The sequence below is a fragment of the Seriola lalandi genome, unplaced genomic scaffold, assembly GCF_002814215.2.
Source record: "Seriola lalandi dorsalis isolate HSWRI2012SDOR001 ecotype SW California unplaced genomic scaffold, Sedor1 jcf7180002054585, whole genome shotgun sequence".
NCBI classification, from domain to species: Eukaryota; Metazoa; Chordata; class Actinopteri; order Carangiformes; family Carangidae; genus Seriola; species Seriola lalandi.
The window spans coordinates 2368131-2386830 of record NW_019525138.1 but is presented as its reverse complement, the minus strand read 5'-3'; the positions used below and the strand labels follow the sequence as shown (position 1 = coordinate 2386830).

The 18700-nt window shown below is 38.8% G+C and overlaps 1 protein-coding gene across 2 annotated transcripts; it reads left to right on the top strand.

Annotated features, from left to right (window-relative positions):
- Window positions 1–717: 717 nt before the first annotated feature.
- On the top strand, window positions 718–18528 carry LOC111664374 (prolyl 4-hydroxylase subunit alpha-1-like). Of its 2 annotated transcripts, none has more exons than XM_023418938.2 (15): window positions 718–937; window positions 1832–1918; window positions 3428–3524; window positions 5523–5674; window positions 5824–5961; window positions 6088–6342; window positions 7114–7301; window positions 7438–7614; window positions 10046–10116; window positions 12184–12283; window positions 12558–12611; window positions 13285–13350; window positions 13437–13505; window positions 17128–17224; window positions 17326–18528. In XM_023418938.2, the coding sequence occupies exons 2-15, from the start codon at window positions 1837–1839 to the stop codon at window positions 17394–17396; spliced, it is 1617 nt and encodes a 538-aa protein (XP_023274706.1). In that variant the 5' UTR covers window positions 718–937; window positions 1832–1836; the 3' UTR covers window positions 17397–18528. The 2 variants fall into 2 exon arrangements, with proteins under 2 accessions (XP_023274706.1, XP_023274705.1); XM_023418937.2 differs by lacking the exon at window positions 10046–10116 and adding an exon at window positions 9144–9214 and having other exon boundaries at window positions 721–937.
- Window positions 18529–18700: the final 172 nt, after the last annotated feature.

The window sequence follows — 18700 nt, the reverse complement described above, 5'->3', positions numbered from 1 at the left end:
GGGACTGACTAATGGATTGTAAATGTTATTGACATATTTTTAATTGATCAAATGCATGCTTTAAATAGTTTTTAATGGGTAAATATCTCTTAACATTGACCAAAAATCAACACCATAACTTAATTCATACCATGAGGTCTTAATGAGGTGAAATTAAATAAAGTATTAATACAATTATATTGATATTACAGGCTCTGATGAGGCCCTCAATATACTGGGAGCAGAGTGCAGGGTGCCGTATTGTTTTTTCCCCCCAAATGTTTTATTAGTCAAAACATTTTCCATTTCATCTTATTAAAACAATGGAGGAAACAATCATAACTTATTCATTAAGATACGGGTAGAAGTTGAACAGTACTGTGTGTACAACTGATTTAGTGAGACACAAATAAGAATGAGGTGCTAATAAACAGCTTTCACTTCTGTTGATGGGCATGGCAGCCATCTTGGATTTTGAGGTTGGGGTTGGTTAAATTCTTGTATTTAGATGGATTATGTTAACAGTTAACGAGTTCAAAGCGAAGGTGCTTCCTCTTCTTCTTCTACGGTGTTTTAGGGCAGTTGGCATCCAAAGTGTCGCATTACTGCCACCTACAGTTTACTCTCCCTTTATATCCATTCCAAATGAGTTTTTCCACTCCTGTGGTCCTTAAATAACCTAAATATCCACTCCCTTTCTTGAACTAGTCCAATGTTAATGAACTCCCAACTTCTTATCTGATCCGCATTCCAGTCCAGCAAGTGGCGGTAACGCACTCTCTGCCGCCATTTTGGAAGAAGCTGACGAAGAAGAAGAAGAAGAAAAGAAACAGTTTGTTGTGGATTTGTCGTTGCTGGACTCGGGAGCAACAGAAGAAGGGATTTGAGCTGTCTTAGACTGTGTTTGAAACGGACGTGATATTTCCTGTTTTCACGGCTCTCCCTGGGAATTAACACGGTAAAAAAATAACCTCTGTCGTCTGTTGTTTGTGACGGTTTTGGTCAACGTTGGATGATATTTACCTAAATGTCTTTGTGGGTCGTAGAGGTCGGTTTATCTAGAAATTTCTCTCGGCTCCTGCGACCACTTTACGTCACGGCCGGTGGTAACATTAAATTAGCCCTCACCTTTTCATTTAGACCTTCACATGTCTTTTTTTTTTTGTCCTCCCAGTTAATATTTGACCCCCCCACCCCCAACCCCACCAGTTCAGACATTCCTGGACAGGTCAGTGGGTTATGTTGGGACAAGTGTTACTGCTGCTCAGTCTTGTCTTCACATTCTGTCTTTTTAGCTTCTTTTAAAGTTGCAAAGGACCTGAAAGATGAGAGAAATAAAACTTTCTCTCATAAATAATAAAAAAAACAAACACTTTTTGTCCAAATATACTTATAACAGGAAAAATAAGTACTTATTTAGGGATTTTTTGTTGTGTTTGCAGGGGTATGGTAAGTTTTAAATAAAGTAAAAAAAAAACTAAAAAAAACACATTTGAGGAAGCTCATTTGTGTAAAGAAAAGAGAAAAAAACAAGTGGTGGAATTAAGGAATGAGAAAAAAAATCACGATATGTTAAAATTTAGACTTTTGAGATAGTAAATCGAAATTATCATAGCTGCAACTAATAATTATTTTTGTTACAAATCTTTTTTTTTATTGATCACAATATGTTCAGTCCAAAAGATATTCAGTAATAAACAGAAACTCCTCACACTGAAGAAGCTGAACCCGGAGCATTATTTTTCTTTTTCTTAATTAACTGTGACGAACAATCCATGATCAAATACAGCTATTTGAGCTCTAATCCTCTGTCATGGTATTGCTGTCTGTATGCATGTGTTTCTCTTTGTAGGCTGAATGGCTGTCTGCTGGTGGTTGTTGATCCACTGTGTCTTGGTCACTTCATCCTCGGCTCACAATGACTTCTTCACCTCCATCGGTGAGTAAAACCAGTTTTTCTTCTTCCTCCTGTTAACTGATACTTCCACTTGTCTGCTTATTAAATTACCCATTTTCCTGCTGTCAAACCAGATAACACTCAGTCTTATCCAGAGGTCAACAGAGTACACAGCTCCATTACTGGTCAGATATTCCTTCAATACAAGTGGAAGTTGTTCAGTCAGATTTTTACTTGAGTCAAAGCAGTGAAGTACTTGATTTTAAACAGTATTAAGTATTCAAAAGTACATTTTTTTATGTCAACATATTGTTGTATTGTTCCGCATTTACACAACCTACTAACTGACTGACTGACTGTAGAACCTGGAGAATAATAATCGTAGAATATGATACAAAGACTGTAGAAATAGACATAAAAACACAACTGAATCAACAAAAGAACAGCAACTACTACAAGATGCCTGTTTAAAGGTTTATTTGTGTTTTCTCAAGTTGGACAACTTATTTTATTTAGTCAGTGATGAAGTTTGGTCGTGGTAAACACAGCAAACATTTCAAACTAAAGGAATCTTTCTTTATTTGTAAACCTTCAAACACAGACTTCAGATCAGACCCTGGTCTCTGGTGAAGAATCTTCTGCCTCATCTTTATCTAACGCAGCATCATTAGGACACTGACAGGTTCAAACTGCGCTGTTCAAACATGCAGCAGCACAACGTGACTGACAGCGGAGGAGTTGACTGTGATTGGTTTTTCTCCCGTGATGAACACAGTGTATGGTGGTCTATCACATTTTCAAAATAAAATAAAATTGATTCATTGACTAAAAGCTCTGCTTCAAAGTAAAAGTACAATATTTATCTTTTAAATGTAGTGGAGTAAAAGTCAGAAGTTATAAATAAAGAAAAAAAAACAACAGAATTTCCATTCACCTCCATGATGAAAGAGGGTAGTAGAGCTGAAATGATTAATCCATTATTAATTGTTAATAAAAAAAATTTTATAATCGATAATTTTAGTAATTTTTAAACAAAAATTCAGAATATTTACTGGTTGGTTCCAGCGTTTTAGAAGTGTAGGTTTTATTTCTTATGGTCACACGTGATAGTAAACCGAATGTCTTTTAAACTGAAACAAGACTTTTGAAGGCGTCACTTTAGACTATGGGAAACTCTAACAGGCATTTTTAATTATTTTCAGAATATTTAATCAATGAAGAAAATAAACGGTATTTGCAGCCTTAATATTTTCGTCTTTCATCACTGTAAACTGATTATATTTGTATTTTACACTCTTTGTAGAACAAAACAAACAAAACAATGTACAAATTAACTGATGATTAAAATGATCGTTCATACCTAAATGGAAAAATATTAAATATTATTGGTAATTTAGACTAACTGACCCTTTATTAACATTTAGAGTTCAATGACACTTGAATGAAGACGATTGATGCTGTAGCTATAAACTGATCTGTGTGTGTGTGTGTGTGTGTGTGTGTGTGTGTGTGTGTGTGTGTGTGTGTGTGTGTGTGTGTGTGCGTGCCCAGGCCAAATGACTGACCTGCTGTTCACAGAGAAGGACCTGGTCACCTCTCTGAAGGACTACATCAGAGCAGAGGAGAACAAGCTGGAGCAGATCAAAAGGTGAGACACCTGTCAGGTGACATTCTGTTGTTCAGCAGGTGGATTAATGAAAAGTTAGATGAGAAAATATTTCAGCGAAATTTTCCAAGGCCTGGATTGTGTCTGAAATCTTTCCATATGTATTATATTTAATGTACTACATTCAGAAATAGTCCCTTTGGAAAACTGTGAGATTATTTAGAGTAAGTGAAAGAAATTTTATTTTGTAATTATGGGGTTATCCAAAGAGCTTCTGCATTGGCACACCAGTCAAAGTATGAGGACCAGAGAAGAGCCTTTCAACAGTGTATTCCATTCAGACAGGCAGTTGACTGCTACAGGTGATTTCAATGGCTTGACAAATGGAAATATAATCAATAAACAGTGATAATAATTCTAATCAAGGCACTTTACTATCAAACAAAGGAATTGCAATCATTATAACAAATGTCAATAATTTATTTAATCTAAACAAAGAAGCAGCAATAACTATATAAAAAATCATGGACTTAGTCAAATAATGCATCTGAAGCACAGTCAATTTCAGGAAACACAATTTCAGTTAATATCATATTCAACTCAATGTGCTACAGCAAACAGAGAAAGAGGCTGAGCAAGGCCTGATCCAGGTCTCTTATCAGTTCAGGTGTGGCCTGAGGTCCCGCCTTCCTGGGGCTTGACAGAAGTCAGATTTTCAACATGTTAAATGTTTTGAATGTCTTAAAAGCTCAGGTGCAGGTGATACCTGTGCTTTGAAAAACTAGCAGATATTCACTGTGTGATGAAAAGCTGTGGACATACAGACAAAATGACAACCTGCAAAAACACAGGACAGCAGACATGCAGAGAGGAGACAATAGTGACTACGTCTGTAAACAAAGAAGAAAAAAAAGAAAAAACAAAACTTTAAATGAAGGGTTGGGCGTATGTTCAGACGCAGCGTCTGATGCGGAAGCTCTGACAAACCTCCAACAAACGCAGCAGTTAACAGAGCTTGTTTTAACCTGCAGCCACACCTCCACCACAGACCACACATCAGACACACTGCAGACAATACAAGGCGATAGTGTTTCAGGAAAACTTTCACTAATGTATCTTTTGTCTGGTGTCAGACTGTACACACTGGTTGCAACCAGGAAGAAAGTTTCCCTGGAGGAGGCTTCGACTCAAAAAGGTTCCTAGATATGAAAGATAAATCACTGTGGTCTGACTCAGGAAGTACAATAAAGAAAATCTTTGTGGTTGGATTCATCTACATTTGTATGTGCTGAGAAAAAACAACATCATAAGAGAAATCAGTAAAGTTCCTCTCACTTGGGTCTGATTGTGTTTAAACAGCTTTAATATCACTTAAATCCTGCTGGACAGAACCGGGCTGAGCCAGGGACTTTTACAAGTTACTGTCAACAGGAAATTTTATTTATTTATTTTTATTCCTTCTGTGCCGGTGACAGTCAGAGCAGGAACCATAACTTTTTCGGGTTGGGTCTCATTCTCATGGACATGATATCCCAGAAACACCTGGACAGAGCTTCTTCAAATTTGGCACAAACATTCACTTGGACTCAGGGATGAAATGATTAGATTTTGGTGGTCAAAGGTCAAGGTCAGTGTGACCTCACAAAACACTTTTTAGCCGTTACTCAAGACTTCACACAGCAATAATGACAACATTTCATACCAATGGCTGGATGAACAGGGATGTAACCTGAAACTAGTCTGAGTGGAGGAGGCAGACAACCACGAGGAGGGGATTCTAGTTTTTCTTTAGTTTGTCACTGGTTGGATTTGTCTTGAGTGTTTCTAATTGAGAGGAGGCAGAACTAATCAGTGTCATCAGTTTCATCTGCACTGGTCAGACTGGGCAGGTAGAATTACCTGAGGTCAGATTTGACTCAGAGCAGTTTTGATGCTAATGGCTTCAGTGGGGTTCAAAGTTTTAACAAACTTTAACTGTGTGTGTGTGTGCGTGTGTGTGTGCGCGCGTGTGTGTGCGCGTGTGTGTGCGTGTGTGTGTAGATGGGCTGATAAACTGGACGTCCTCTCAGTTGCAGCCACTCAGGACCCTGAAGGTTTCCTTGGACACCCGGTGAACGCCTTCAAACTGATGAAGAGACTCAACACTGAGTGGGGGGAGCTAGAGAGTCTGGTGCTCACCGACATGTCTGATGGTACACACACACACACACACACACACACACACACACACTACAATATTTACAAATGTTGCCTATTGAACTGTCAGAAAAGTGATTTAGTTATTATATTGTGTGTGTGTGTGTGTGTGCGCATGTGCGTGTGTGCGCGTGTGTGTATTCAGTGTTCATCTCTAACCTCACCATCCAGAGGCAGCACTTCCCCAATGATGATGACCAGACCGGAGCTGCTAAAGCTCTGATGCGGTTGCAGGACACCTACCAGCTGGACACCAACACCATCTCCACCGGAGAGCTGCCAGGTCAGCACGACCAGCACCAACCAACCAACCACCAATACTGTCTGGAGCCAGGAACTAAATTCACCTTGTTCTTCTAAATAAGAATTTATAAAAAGTTGCCGTTCTCCCCCTCTCTTGCCTGCTCAGGCTCGTCCTCAGCCACCTCACACCAGACCGCTCTGACGGTGGACGACTGCTACGACCTCGGGAAGGTGGCGTACTCGGAGGCCGACTACTACCACACGGAGCTGTGGATGGTTCAGGCCCTGAGGCAGCTGGACCAAGGAGAGACGTCCAGCACTGTGGACGCCGTCACCATCCTGGACTACCTGAGCTACTCGGTCTACCAACAGGGGGCGCTGGAGAGAGCGCTGGAGTTCACCAAGAGGCTGCTGGAGCTCGGTTAGTACCGATACACCCAGCAGAGAGACAACACCTCTGTTTATAGTAACCATCCAAACAGTGATCAGATGAACAGGTGGTGAATAGTCCAGAAGAAACTCTCAGCAGAGGCTCAGACTTCTACTGCAGCAGAAACAGGATTGAAATGTTGAAATAAGAAGGAAAAAAAATACAAATAGAGAAAGTTGAGCCATTAAAATAATAAATAAATAGAAATAATGAACTAACTAATGTGGGTCTGCTGTGGTGAAACTACAACGGTGCTTTAAATGTTGCTGCAGCAAGGAATTGTGAAACAGCATTTCTCCTTTCCTTTGGTAAAGGAAGGCCCAGTAGTTCCTATGCTATACCAGACCATAATCCATTGTTTTCCAGGCTAAGGCTGCAACTGCTGATTTATTTTTGTCATTGATTAATCTGCAATTTTAACCTGACCAACAGTATAAAAAAATGTATTTTTTTCATATATGATGATAAAGAAGCAGCAAATCCTCATGTTTGAGAAGCTGGAACCAACAAATTTTCTGCCTTCATCACTGTGGGATCATATTCACTCCGTCAGTTGGAACAGTTTGATTAAAAACTTCATATAAGGGCACCTCGGTGGCTCACCTGGTAGAGCACGTACCATTGGGACTTGGCCCCTATTGTGGCGTCACTGGGCTAAATCCGACCCACGGTCCTTTGCTGCATGTAACCCCATGATGATGAGAGGACTGACTTCTGTCCTTTAATGTCTGACTGACTGTTAATATGATTTTGTGAGTTTAGACGCGACACACCAGCGAGCCAACGGGAACCTGAAGTACTTTGAGTACCAGCTGGCCAAACAGAAGAAGGTGGAGGAGGAGGAGGGGGCTGAGGGGAGGCAGAAGAGGGAGGCCAAGGGTCAACATGACGACTACCTGCCCGAGAGGAAGAAGTACGAGAAGCTGTGTCGAGGCGAGGGCATCAGGATGGTGAGGACGGAGAAAGCACACACACACACACACATACACACACACACACACACACACACACACACACACACACACACACACACACACTTCAGTCTGTCGGATGTTAGGATGGTCACTCTGCTCATCTTCCTATCAGACTCCTCGCAGGCAGAGTCGTCTCTTCTGCCGTTACTATGACAACAACCGCCACCCAAGGTACGTGATCGGTCCGGTGAAGCAGGAGGACGAGTGGGACCGCCCCCTCATCGTCCGCTTCCACAACATTGTGTCGGACAAAGAGTTGGAGAAGGTCAAAGAGCTCGCCAAACCCAGGGTAAGTTCCGACAGCAGCTCAGCAGTCAGAATGAAGAGTCTGGAGGCGGCTCCTGTTTTCATTCACTGTTGATACAAGCTCCCTCCATGATGTCTTCAGACAGGCAAGAAAAAGTAAAAGAACCCTTTGAAATTATCTCCATTTATTTATAAATTTGTGCTAGAATATGGTCATCTAAGTTACAACAATTAACAAACACAGTCTATTTGAACTATGGACAACCTGTTGGCAAATTTAGGTGACGAAGTGGAAACTGACGGATTTACCAGGTAGTAAGAAAGAAGCTTCTCTGCAGAGTCTCATCCACGACACATGGCAACACTGTGCAACACACAATACGCCACAAAGAATTGTCAGACCCTCTGAGGCTGTACTCTAATGTTCCATTTGACTGATCCAAGCGTCTGAAGCACACTCTCCTTCTGCGTAACAGCCACGTTGCGCCTGTGTAGGAACATATTAATGTCTTGACAATGTGCCCTTAAAATAAGAAACTGGCTTCAGACCCGGTTCTTGTTGTTCAATCACTTTCTGCTGCCTCAAGATATCAATGCGCCTGACCACACCTCATTTTAAGAGCAACACACCAATGGGTGCTCAGAAAGACACAAGTGTATCTGCTATTTAAACAACGTGGGCGCTGGACAAGAAAATGACAACTGCGTTGGTCAGAAACTAGCAAAGACATTTGCGTTGTGCTTTGTGCCAGGTGTGAGATAGAGCCTAAAGTGTCTGTACCCAGTGATTCCAGAGGGTTCACATACTTTTTCTTGCCACTGTCAATTCAGCACTAATTCATCATCAGTACTTCAACATAGTCAGCTCATACTGGACATTATCTGACTTCACACCCAAAGTTTTTTTTCTGCTGAAAACTGGCATGTGTTTTCTTCTGCTGTGAAATATCTTTCATGACTGTAAACTCATGACTACATGGTGAGGTGTTTCAGGATTCACGTTAAATCTCATTTACTGCTGCAGTATTTATAAAGATATGATGTTTGTGTCAGTTTGACCTTCACCAGGTCAGTTAATAAATATTCCAGCAGTAAACGCAGGTCATTGTTTTGTGACATTACTGAAAAAGATTAGGGCTGTACGATAAAAAAATTATATTGCGATTTCAGTTGGAGTGATCGTTTTTGCATTCACTTTTTCATGGAAAATTATAAAAATGATGACGATGCGATTTTTGTTGGTCAAAAAAATATTTTTCTTTTACATCTGGAGAATGTGATTTGTAGGCCAGGGCTCTCTGTAGCACCACAACACTTACAGTGCTACCAATGTACGACAATGTGACACATTTTACCTTTACCAAAAAATTGCAGCTCCTTTCATTTGGATGTTATATTTGGCCATATTGAGGTTTTGATTATATTCCAATTAATATTTCAATTAATTGTGCAGCCCTAAAACAGACCCCCCCACATACACACACACACACACAGTCTGTCATTAGGTGTTAGTCAGTGCTTCAGGGAGTCGGTGTGTGTCTCCCTGTAACTGTCAGCCGATTGGCTCCACAGCTCCGTCGAGCCACCATCTCCAACCCCATAACCGGTGTGCTGGAGACGGCCCATTACCGCATCAGTAAGAGGTAAGAGATGTCAGAGCAGGAGGGGGCGTCTGCGTCTCACCCCTCCTGCTCTCTCCCGTCTCTGAACGCCCCTCCCTGTCCTCCCCCCTCTGTGTCCTGGCAAGAGCAGAAACATGAAGCAAACAAGATTACTGGTGAGCAGGTCCAGCCCCAGTTAGGTGCAAGACAAAAACAAAGGAAAAGGAGAGTCTGCTCACTGTAATTTCAATGTTTCTATCAGTGTCAACGTTTCATCTTTCAATCATTATTGATAAATTAATAAGCAGTCCCAGCCCTTTAAGAATGTAAATACTTTTATACATTTACTCTGAAATGCTTTGGCTCTTTGATCTAGACCCGATGAACTAACTGTGATGTGAACACGATCTGCTCCTGCCAAGAATCAAACCACTTCTTTTTTCCACTTGAGGGAGGAAAAAGAGTCAAAGATTTCAATGTCTGACTCTCTTTTATTTTGTCAAGGAGGCAGCAGAAGACTCTGGACAAATCAGAGACTGAGAATATACTTTTTTTTAAGAGGAGATTTTCTTTCAGAATAAGAGCCCTGTTCTTGGTCTCACAGACAGTGTAGTCATACAGTCGCTTCAGGAAGTATTCAGACCTTTTAAATTTTTGCCCATTAATCTTCACTCAATAGCTCAAAATGACAAAGTGAAAACATGATTTTAGAAATTAAAAAATATAATGTACAGTCTAACTTCTGTTGCTTCCTTGACGGCAGCAGCCTTGTGTCAGCGAGTGACCCGCCTCTCTCTCCTCTCTCTCCTCTCTCTCCTCTCTGTCCCCTCTGTCTCTCTCTCTCTGTGTAATATAATATGATTGGTGAGCTAGCTCAGACGTGCCACGGTGCATGACCCTCAAACAGGCAAACTGACCACGGCCCATTACAGAGTCTCCAAGAGGTAAGAGCTGGAAGGCTGCAGTGACACTGCTGCTGCAGCTGTGTGTGCCTCAAACCCCAGAAACACTCAGATCTGGATCAGTCTGGATCAGTCCTTTAGCACCTCCTCTTAGTAGCGGAGTAGGCAACTTCATCTTTCACATGTGGATACATGCACTAAACTTGGCACAAATCCTCTTCAAGATGGCCACCATTTCTAAGATGGCTGAAGGAAATGTATTTTTGTGCAATAAATTCACCCACAATTTTCCCACATGAATGATCTAGATGGCAAATCATTTTAACATTGGAGAAGGTGAAATTTTGTACACTGTAAAAAATGAAACAGCAACAGTTTACCTACATATTACAAATTAAAAGTCAGCATGTAAAAATAATTTTAATTATTCAAAATAATATTTTATTGACATTAAAAATGGTGAATATGACATCCTCATAATCAAAAACATGGGATTCAATTGCAAATTCAAATCTGTAGTAAAGCTCTGTGGCAAAGTATGCGTTTTCTATGCCAGAAGTTGTGGCCATCTTGGAAAATGGCGGCCTTTTGAAATTTAAACACACCAATTTTGAGCCTTGTATCCACATTTGAAAGATTATTACAGTTACCTGCTGCACTACAATGCTGCATCAGTCTGCCTCTGTCCTCTAATGAAATCTGTAGACTCATTCAAACTGAAACAGAAGGGCTGATAAACATAAATACATCTGTTTTTAACTCACATAATCTCTCTCTACTGTTTCTACAGTTGTCTGATTAACCTGGACTTTCTTGTCATATGTGCGACTCTTTATGATGTCATCCATATAATATGAGTCACAGCTGTCCACCAGAAACCAGCATTAAACCTCATGTCTTGTCCTTTGATAATGTCAGAGGTGAACATGTGGCTCCAGGCTGCTGCCCCTCAGCTTCATAATTAGACCTCATGTTAGCCAGTGATGGAGGAGTAGCGATGAAGATGTTTTCAAATCATTTAACTTCAGCTCTTTTCTCCTGCTTTGACTCAAGTAAAGTGTTACCAGGAAAATTGTTACGGAGCACAAGCTTTGTCTGTAAAATCTTAAAGGTCCATACAGTCTAAAGGTCTCTGCCCATGCGTTGTTTGATTATAAAGCAGGTCTAGGTTCTATATTAATACTGTGAAAGTATCAAAGCCTCAGTCCACAGAGAAATGCACACAGCCTGTATTCAGAAACTGAGCCTTAAAAGCAGCTGTCAGGACTTCTGCAACTTTGTGATGTCACAACAAAGCACTCACCAAGCTCCGCCCACCTGGACCCACCATCCAACCTGGCTGAATTTGGTGTTTACCTGAAATATGCTATATTTTTATTGGATCACTTAGAAAACAGTCAGCCAATCAAAAGAGAGGCTCAGTGCCGCCTCTCTTCTGATTGGCTCACTGACCTGTTTCTAGATCTCCAGAGTGAAGCCTGAGAGAGGAGATGTAAAACTACACTGAGATGGGCTTTGGTTCTTAAAACTACAAATATATCTTCTTATGGATCAACACTTCAGATAAAACACAGGAGAAGAGGAGAATATGGAGCTTTAACTAGATATTTTATTTAACACACCTGGCTCCTGTGAAGTCCTGACAGTTCTTTCTGTTGTGTTCACTGTAAATAAACCTCACTGTAAATCTTCTCCTCTGCCTGCTTCCCTCTCCCAGATAGCAAAATTAATCTGGCCCATACTTGGGCCACATGCTCGTTTTCTTCTAGACCTGTATACACCTGGTTACATGGCCTACATATGGGCCATATATAGCATGATTGTTAGATGCTACTTCCAAATCTTGACCAATTCTGGTGCACATACAAAAAAATCTTCTGGCTGAGCTGGAACCGCCAGAACTCAAGCAAGTGCCTGCCCAGACTCAGGCTGAGGACTCAGCCATATATTGGGCCAGAAGTTTCATTCTGCTATCTGGGCTGTGTTTTCCTCTGTGCCACCCTTCTGACGTCTGACCTCTCTCCCCTCTGACTCAGTGTGTACTGACGTCCTGTGATGTTTCTGATTGTGCAGACGCTCAGTGAGTTTTCTCCTCCTGTCTCCTCTCAGCGCCTGGCTCGGAGCGTATGAACATCCGGTGGTGGACACGATCAACCAGAGGATCGAGGACATCACTGGGCTGGACGTCACCACTGCTGAGGACCTGCAGGTGACACTCACTTGGTTAAATGAATGAATGAATGAATTCACTCTGTATGTGCTTTCAAGATGCCATAAATTGTTTTTAAGTTGGATCCAGAGTACTAGGGGGTAATAAAAAAAAAAAAAAACCTACGGTGGCCCTAAGAGCTCAACATGCTGCAACTCAAAAATCAATTCATATTGAGTCTGATATATGTTTTTAACTTTGTGTGTGTGTGTGTGTGTGTGTGTGTGTGTGTGTGTGTGTGTGTGTGTGTGTGTGTGTGTGTGTGTGTGTGTAGGTGGCGAACTATGGCGTTGGAGGACAGTACGAGCCTCATTTCGACTTTGGACGGGTAAATATGAAACTTCTTACCTTTAGAAAATTGGAGTTGTCAATTAACATAATGACCGAACACACACTGACTCTCATTATTGGGCCACATGTTTATATAAAGGTGCCCTCTCATCATGAATTACTGTCCGTGCACTCCAACATACAACTACGTTACCGGGAGCGACACTTTCGCTTGACACTCAGTCATCAATGACTGACCATGTCTATGATCAAAAAATACGTGTGTGAACATGATCTGTCCTTCACAATTCCTTTGTTTACAACCTAAAAAGAATGAAGTAAGTGATAGTGGCCTTTTCTATTTCACTTTTAACTCCAGTTAACCAGTTCTTTAAAGACGTCAATGTTACTGTATTTTTTTTTTTATCTTCGATATTTATTTATTTTCCATTATTTATTTATTTCCCATTGTCTGTTTTTCAGTAGGAAACACTTAAACGTTGCTGTAGTATCGCAGTACTGTTTACGGTTGTCTGTTACATTGCACATACTTACTGGTCCAAAGCACATATTGTACATGTGCAAATTTCTTTTTGCACATGTGTGCAACATTGTGCACATGCTTGCTACATTTCAGGCTCAGGATTTTTTATTACTTTAAGCCCTGCGCGTCTTGAGACCCACCGTAAAGTTTTTGTTTCCTGTTTCCTGTGGTGTTGCTGGTTTTGCAGAAAGACGAACCGGACGCTTTTGAGGAGCTGGGGACAGGAAACAGAATCGCCACCTGGCTGCTCTACGTCAGTGAGCCTCACTCTGTGTTTGACATGCCTCTAAACTGCTGCAGCTTAGACACACACTGACACTCTCCTCCTTCCTGCTGCAGATGAGTGACGTACAGGCAGGGGGCGCCACAGTCTTCACTGATGTAAGAGCTGCTGTTTGGCCCAAAAAGGTACAGTGAGTTGAATAAGAAATAAGAACTTTTTTACTTTCATCAATCAATCAATCAATCAATCAATCAATCAATCAATCAATCAATCAATCAATCAATCAGACTTTATTTTAATAACACTTTTCATAGAAACAATGTAACACAAAGTTCTTAACAGAATAAAACCAAAAAAAAAAAAAAAAAAAAAAAAGGCAACTCCACCCCCTCACTCACACACACACACACACACATTTACACACACAATACACACAACAAATGACCAAGTAATAGATAAAAACAATACAAATAAGACAATAATAACAAGAACTGAGTAAACACTGAAGACTGGAAAGCAAAGATAACTAGAAAATTCCAGGGAAATTTTGAGTGCCACGGGGGCTACTGCCGGGATGAGTACATGATTTATTTCCAGTGTTCAAAAGTCACCCGGATCATATTCTGGTTTTGGGAAATGTCTTGATATAAAAGACTCTGATATAAAACAATGTCACATCCCTCAATCATGTATTATGTGGGAAATATCTCATATTCTGTGTAGTTTTTTTTAATAAAACAAGAGGCAACATGTCTTCAAACTGGCATTTAAAGGGTTAAAATCCTGAAAACTAATAAACATTTGGTAGGTTTGAGCAGAACTGAAGTGGTTTAAGAGATTTATACAAAAAAAGCAGAAAAAATATTGATATATGATGATTTTATAGCATTTTCTTTGTGTGTCCTTTTTTGGACGCGAGGAACCCCAGAGGGTACAAAATGTGTTACCAGTGTATAATAGACCTGTAACAGTAACGGACATTAGATTTTAAAAATATGTAAAAAAAGACCCTTTCTTGCAGAAATCCATACCTTCAGCTGTAACACAGCCAAAATGATCAGCAAATCAAAAAAGAAAAGTAAAGAAAATGTCCAAAAAAGGACAGAGGGACCCCTGAGGGTTAATAAATCCCATGACGTTTTTTGCCATTTTTATGCTCTACTACAATATGACTTTTTTTTGGCATTTTTTTGCCTTACTATACTGTGATGTTTTGTGCCTGACTATACTATGACATTTTTTGACATTTTATGCCTTATAATACTATGACGTTTTTTGACATTTTTATGCCATACAATACCTATTTATGCATATTATGTATAATATGAAATTTTATGCCATACAATACTATGACGTTTTTTGACAATTTTATGCCATACAATACTTATTATACTATGACTTTTTATGCCTTACTATACTATGACGTTTTTTTGGCATTTTTATGCTCTACTATAATATGACTTTTTTTGGCTTTTTTTTGCCTTATTATACTGTGATGTTTTGTGCCTGACTATACTATGACATTTTTTGAAATTTTATGCCTTATTATACTATGACGTTTTTTGAAATTTTATGCCATACAATACTATGACGTTTTTTGACATTTTTATGCTCTACTATAATATGTATTTTTATGGCATTTTTATGCCTTACTATACTGTGACGTTTTGTGCCTGACTATACTATGACATTTTTTGAAATTTTATGCCTTATTATACTATGACGTTTTTTTGAAATTTTATGCCATACAATACTTATTTATGCATATTATGTATATATGAAATTTTATGCCATACAATACTATGACGTTTTTTGACATTTTTATGCCATACAATACTTATTTATGCATATTATGTATAATATGAAATTTTATGCCATACAATACTATGACGTTTTTTGACAATTTTATGCCATACAATACTTATTATACTATGACTTTTTTTGGCATTTTTTTAGCCTTACTATACTGTGACGTTTTGTGCCTGACTATACTATGACATTTTTTGAAATTTTATGCCTTATTATACTGTGACGTTTTGTGCCTGACTATACTTAATATACTGTATAGACTTTTTTGGGGCATTTTTATGCCTTACTATAATATGACTTTTTTTGGCTTTTTTTTTGCCTTACTATACTGTGACGTTTTGTGCCTGACTATACTATGACATTTTTTGAAATTTTATGCCTTATTATACTATGACGTTTTTTGAAATTTTATGCCATACAATACTATGACGTTTTTTGACATTTTCGTGCTCTACTATAATATGTATTTTTTTGGCATTTTTTTTGCCTTACTATACTGTGACGTTTTGTGCCTGACTATACTATGACATTTTTTGAAATTTTATGCCTTATTATACTGTGACGTTTTGTGCCTGACTATACTTAATATACTGTATAGACTTTTTTGGGGCATTTTTATGCCTTACTATACTATGACTTTTTTTGGCTTTTTTTTTGCCTTACTATACTGTGACGTTTTGTGCCTGACTATACTATGACATTTTTTGAAATTTTATGCCTTATTATACTATGACGTTTTTTGAAATTTTATGCCATACAATACTATGACGTTTTTTGCCATTTTTATGCTCTACTATAATATGACTTTTTTTGGCTTTTTTTTTGCCTTACTATACTGTGACGTTTTGTGCCTGACTATACTATGACATTTTTTGAAATTTTATGCCTTATTATACTATGACGTTTTTTGAAATTTTATGCCATACAATACTATGACGTTTTTTGACATTTTTATGCTCTACTATAACATGTGATTTTTTGGCATTTTTATGCCTTACCATACTGTGATGTTTTGTGCCTGACTATACTATGACATTTTTTGACATTTTATGCCTTATTATACTATGATGTTTTTTGAAATTTTATGCCATACAATACTATGACGTTTTTTGACATTTTCATGCTCTACTATAATATGTATTTTTTTGGCATTTTTATGCCTTACTTTACTGTGACGTTTTGTGCCTGACTATACTTAATATACTGTATAGACTTTTTTGGGGCATTTTTATGCCTTACTATACTATGACGTTTTTTGCCATTTTTATGCTCTACTATAATATGACTTTTTTGGGCTTTTTTTTTGCCTTATTATACTGTGACGTTTTGTGCCTGACTATACTATGACGTTTTTTTTAAATTTTATGCCTTATTATACTATGACGTTTTTTGAAATTTTATGCCATACAATACTATGACGTTTTTTGACATTTTTATGCTCTTCTATAATATGTGATTTTTTGGCATTTTTATGCCTTACTATACTATGACGTTTTTTTTAAATTTTATGCCTGACTATACTATGACATTTTTTGAAATGTTATGCCATACAATACTATGACGTTTTTTGACATTTTTATGCCATACAATACTTATTTATGCATATTATGTATAATATGAAATTTTATGCCATACAATACTATGACGTTTTTTGACAATTTTATGCCATACAATACTTATTATACTATGACTTTTTTTGCCTTACTATACTCTGACGTTTTGTGCCTGACTATACTATGACGTTTTTATGGCATTTTTATGCCTTATTATACTATGACGTTTTTTGCCATTTTTATGCTCTACTATAATATGACTTTTTTTGGCTTTTTTTTTGCCTTATTATATGGTGACGTTTTGTGCCTGACTATACTATGACATTTTTTGACATTTTTATGCCTTATTATACTGTGACGTTTTTTGAAATTTTATGCCATACAATACTATGACGTTTTTTGACATTTTTGTATGTCGGATGCATCTGTGACTTTGTGTCTCCAGGGGACGGCGGTGTTCTGGTACAACCTGTACCCCAGCGGAGAGGGAGACTATCGGACCAGACACGCTGCCTGTCCCGTTCTGGTGGGAAACAAGTGGGGTGAGTTCATCAGGTCCCTGACACGTGACGTAGAAACCTGTCGCCAGGCAACAACATAAGACTTGCACGTCTGACGCTGTCTCCTCTCTGTGGCTCCGCAGTATCAAATAAATGGATCCATGAGCGAGGGCAGGAGTTCAGGAGGCGCTGCGGCCTCCAGGAGACGGACTGACGACTGACTTGACACCCCCCCACCCCCCCACCATCAAAAGCTGACTTGTTACACCCCCTCTTTCCCACCAGTACTTTCTACTGTTCTACGTCCTCTTGTTTCTTTTATTTATAGATTCGGAACACATGCAGCTCCGGCGTCACTTTAGCTTTTAATGATAATTTTTTTTCTCCGTTTAATCTTGATTCTAACCGCTGTCGCCTGAACGCAGCACAAGTTCAGATATTTTGTAAATCAGCTTTCACGGAACGCTGCAATTTTTCTTTTAAATTCAGTCTGTGAACGCAGCATCAGTGTCGGAACAGTTCTTTCTAGCTGAGAGTTACATGTTCGGAGTCATGCCACTCTCATGTCTTCACAGTAAATATGAAGATACAACCAGCAGCTAGTTAGCTTAGCTTAGCCTAGCTTAGTTTAGCTTAGCTTAAAGACTGACAAACCTGTGTAAACTTTTAGCCTGGCTCTCAGGGTTTCTGCAGGTCTTTCCTCCGTGTCCTGCTGCTTATCCATATCGTGATTAACTATTAATGAAGAATATTATTAGGCATTACAAATACTGACAGAAATGTGATGTAAATGTTTGACCACTTGGTGAATAATTCGAGGCCGTATCATCCGCACTGGTTTTACTCTGGAGCAGGATTTAAAAGGGTCTTAAAGTTTACCTGGGTGAACCTGCTGAAACCCTGTCTGAAGCTTACTCATTATCTAATTTGAACAAAAAACATCAATTTGCAGTTTGTCAGGGCCCGATTTATTTTTAAATTCATTTATTTTTTATTTCAATTTGTTGTTTTTCCACTTTTTTCCACATCTATTGTGATAGACTTAAAAAAAATCTTAAAAACCCATCCTCCACCTGTTCATCACTCCTTCATCACTCCTTCATCACTCTGACCTCAGAGCTGAATCACTGAAAACATGTCGGCGTCAAACACAGCACGACTTTTATTTAATGCAAAAGAATGTGTATGTGAAGTTGAACTCCTGTTTGTGTCACTGGAATGATAATTTTGTTAAAAAGCATTTAAGAATATCATGGTTGATTTGTTCTGTGCAGGATAATTCTATCAGGATAAATAAAGTATAAAGTGCTGCTGCAAAAGAAATTCAGCACCGTGAGAAAACACAAGTTGTTTTTTTTTGTTTTTGTTTGTTTCTCCTTTTAATACTCTGAGTACATTTTACTGATTGTTTACATACTTTTACTTAAGAAATTGAATGCAGGACTTTTACATGTAATCAAGTAATTTTACAGCACTTTTTTTTCTTGTAATTAATTTCAAGTATTTGCAGTAGTATAT

What these genes read in the sequence shown, in the direction of transcription:
- LOC111664374 (XM_023418938.2), top strand. Translation starts at nt 1,837, where the DNA reads ATGGCTGTCTGCTGGTGGTTGTTGATCCACTGTGTCTTGGTCACTTCA. An exon ending in GCTCACCGACATGTCTGATG is followed by an intron (nt 5,675 to 5,823) that starts GTACACACACAC and finishes GTGTGTATTCAG; the next exon opens with TGTTCATCTCTAACCTCACC. An exon ending in TCGCCACCTGGCTGCTCTAC is followed by an intron (nt 13,351 to 13,436) that starts GTCAGTGAGCCT and finishes TTCCTGCTGCAG; the next exon opens with ATGAGTGACGTACAGGCAGG.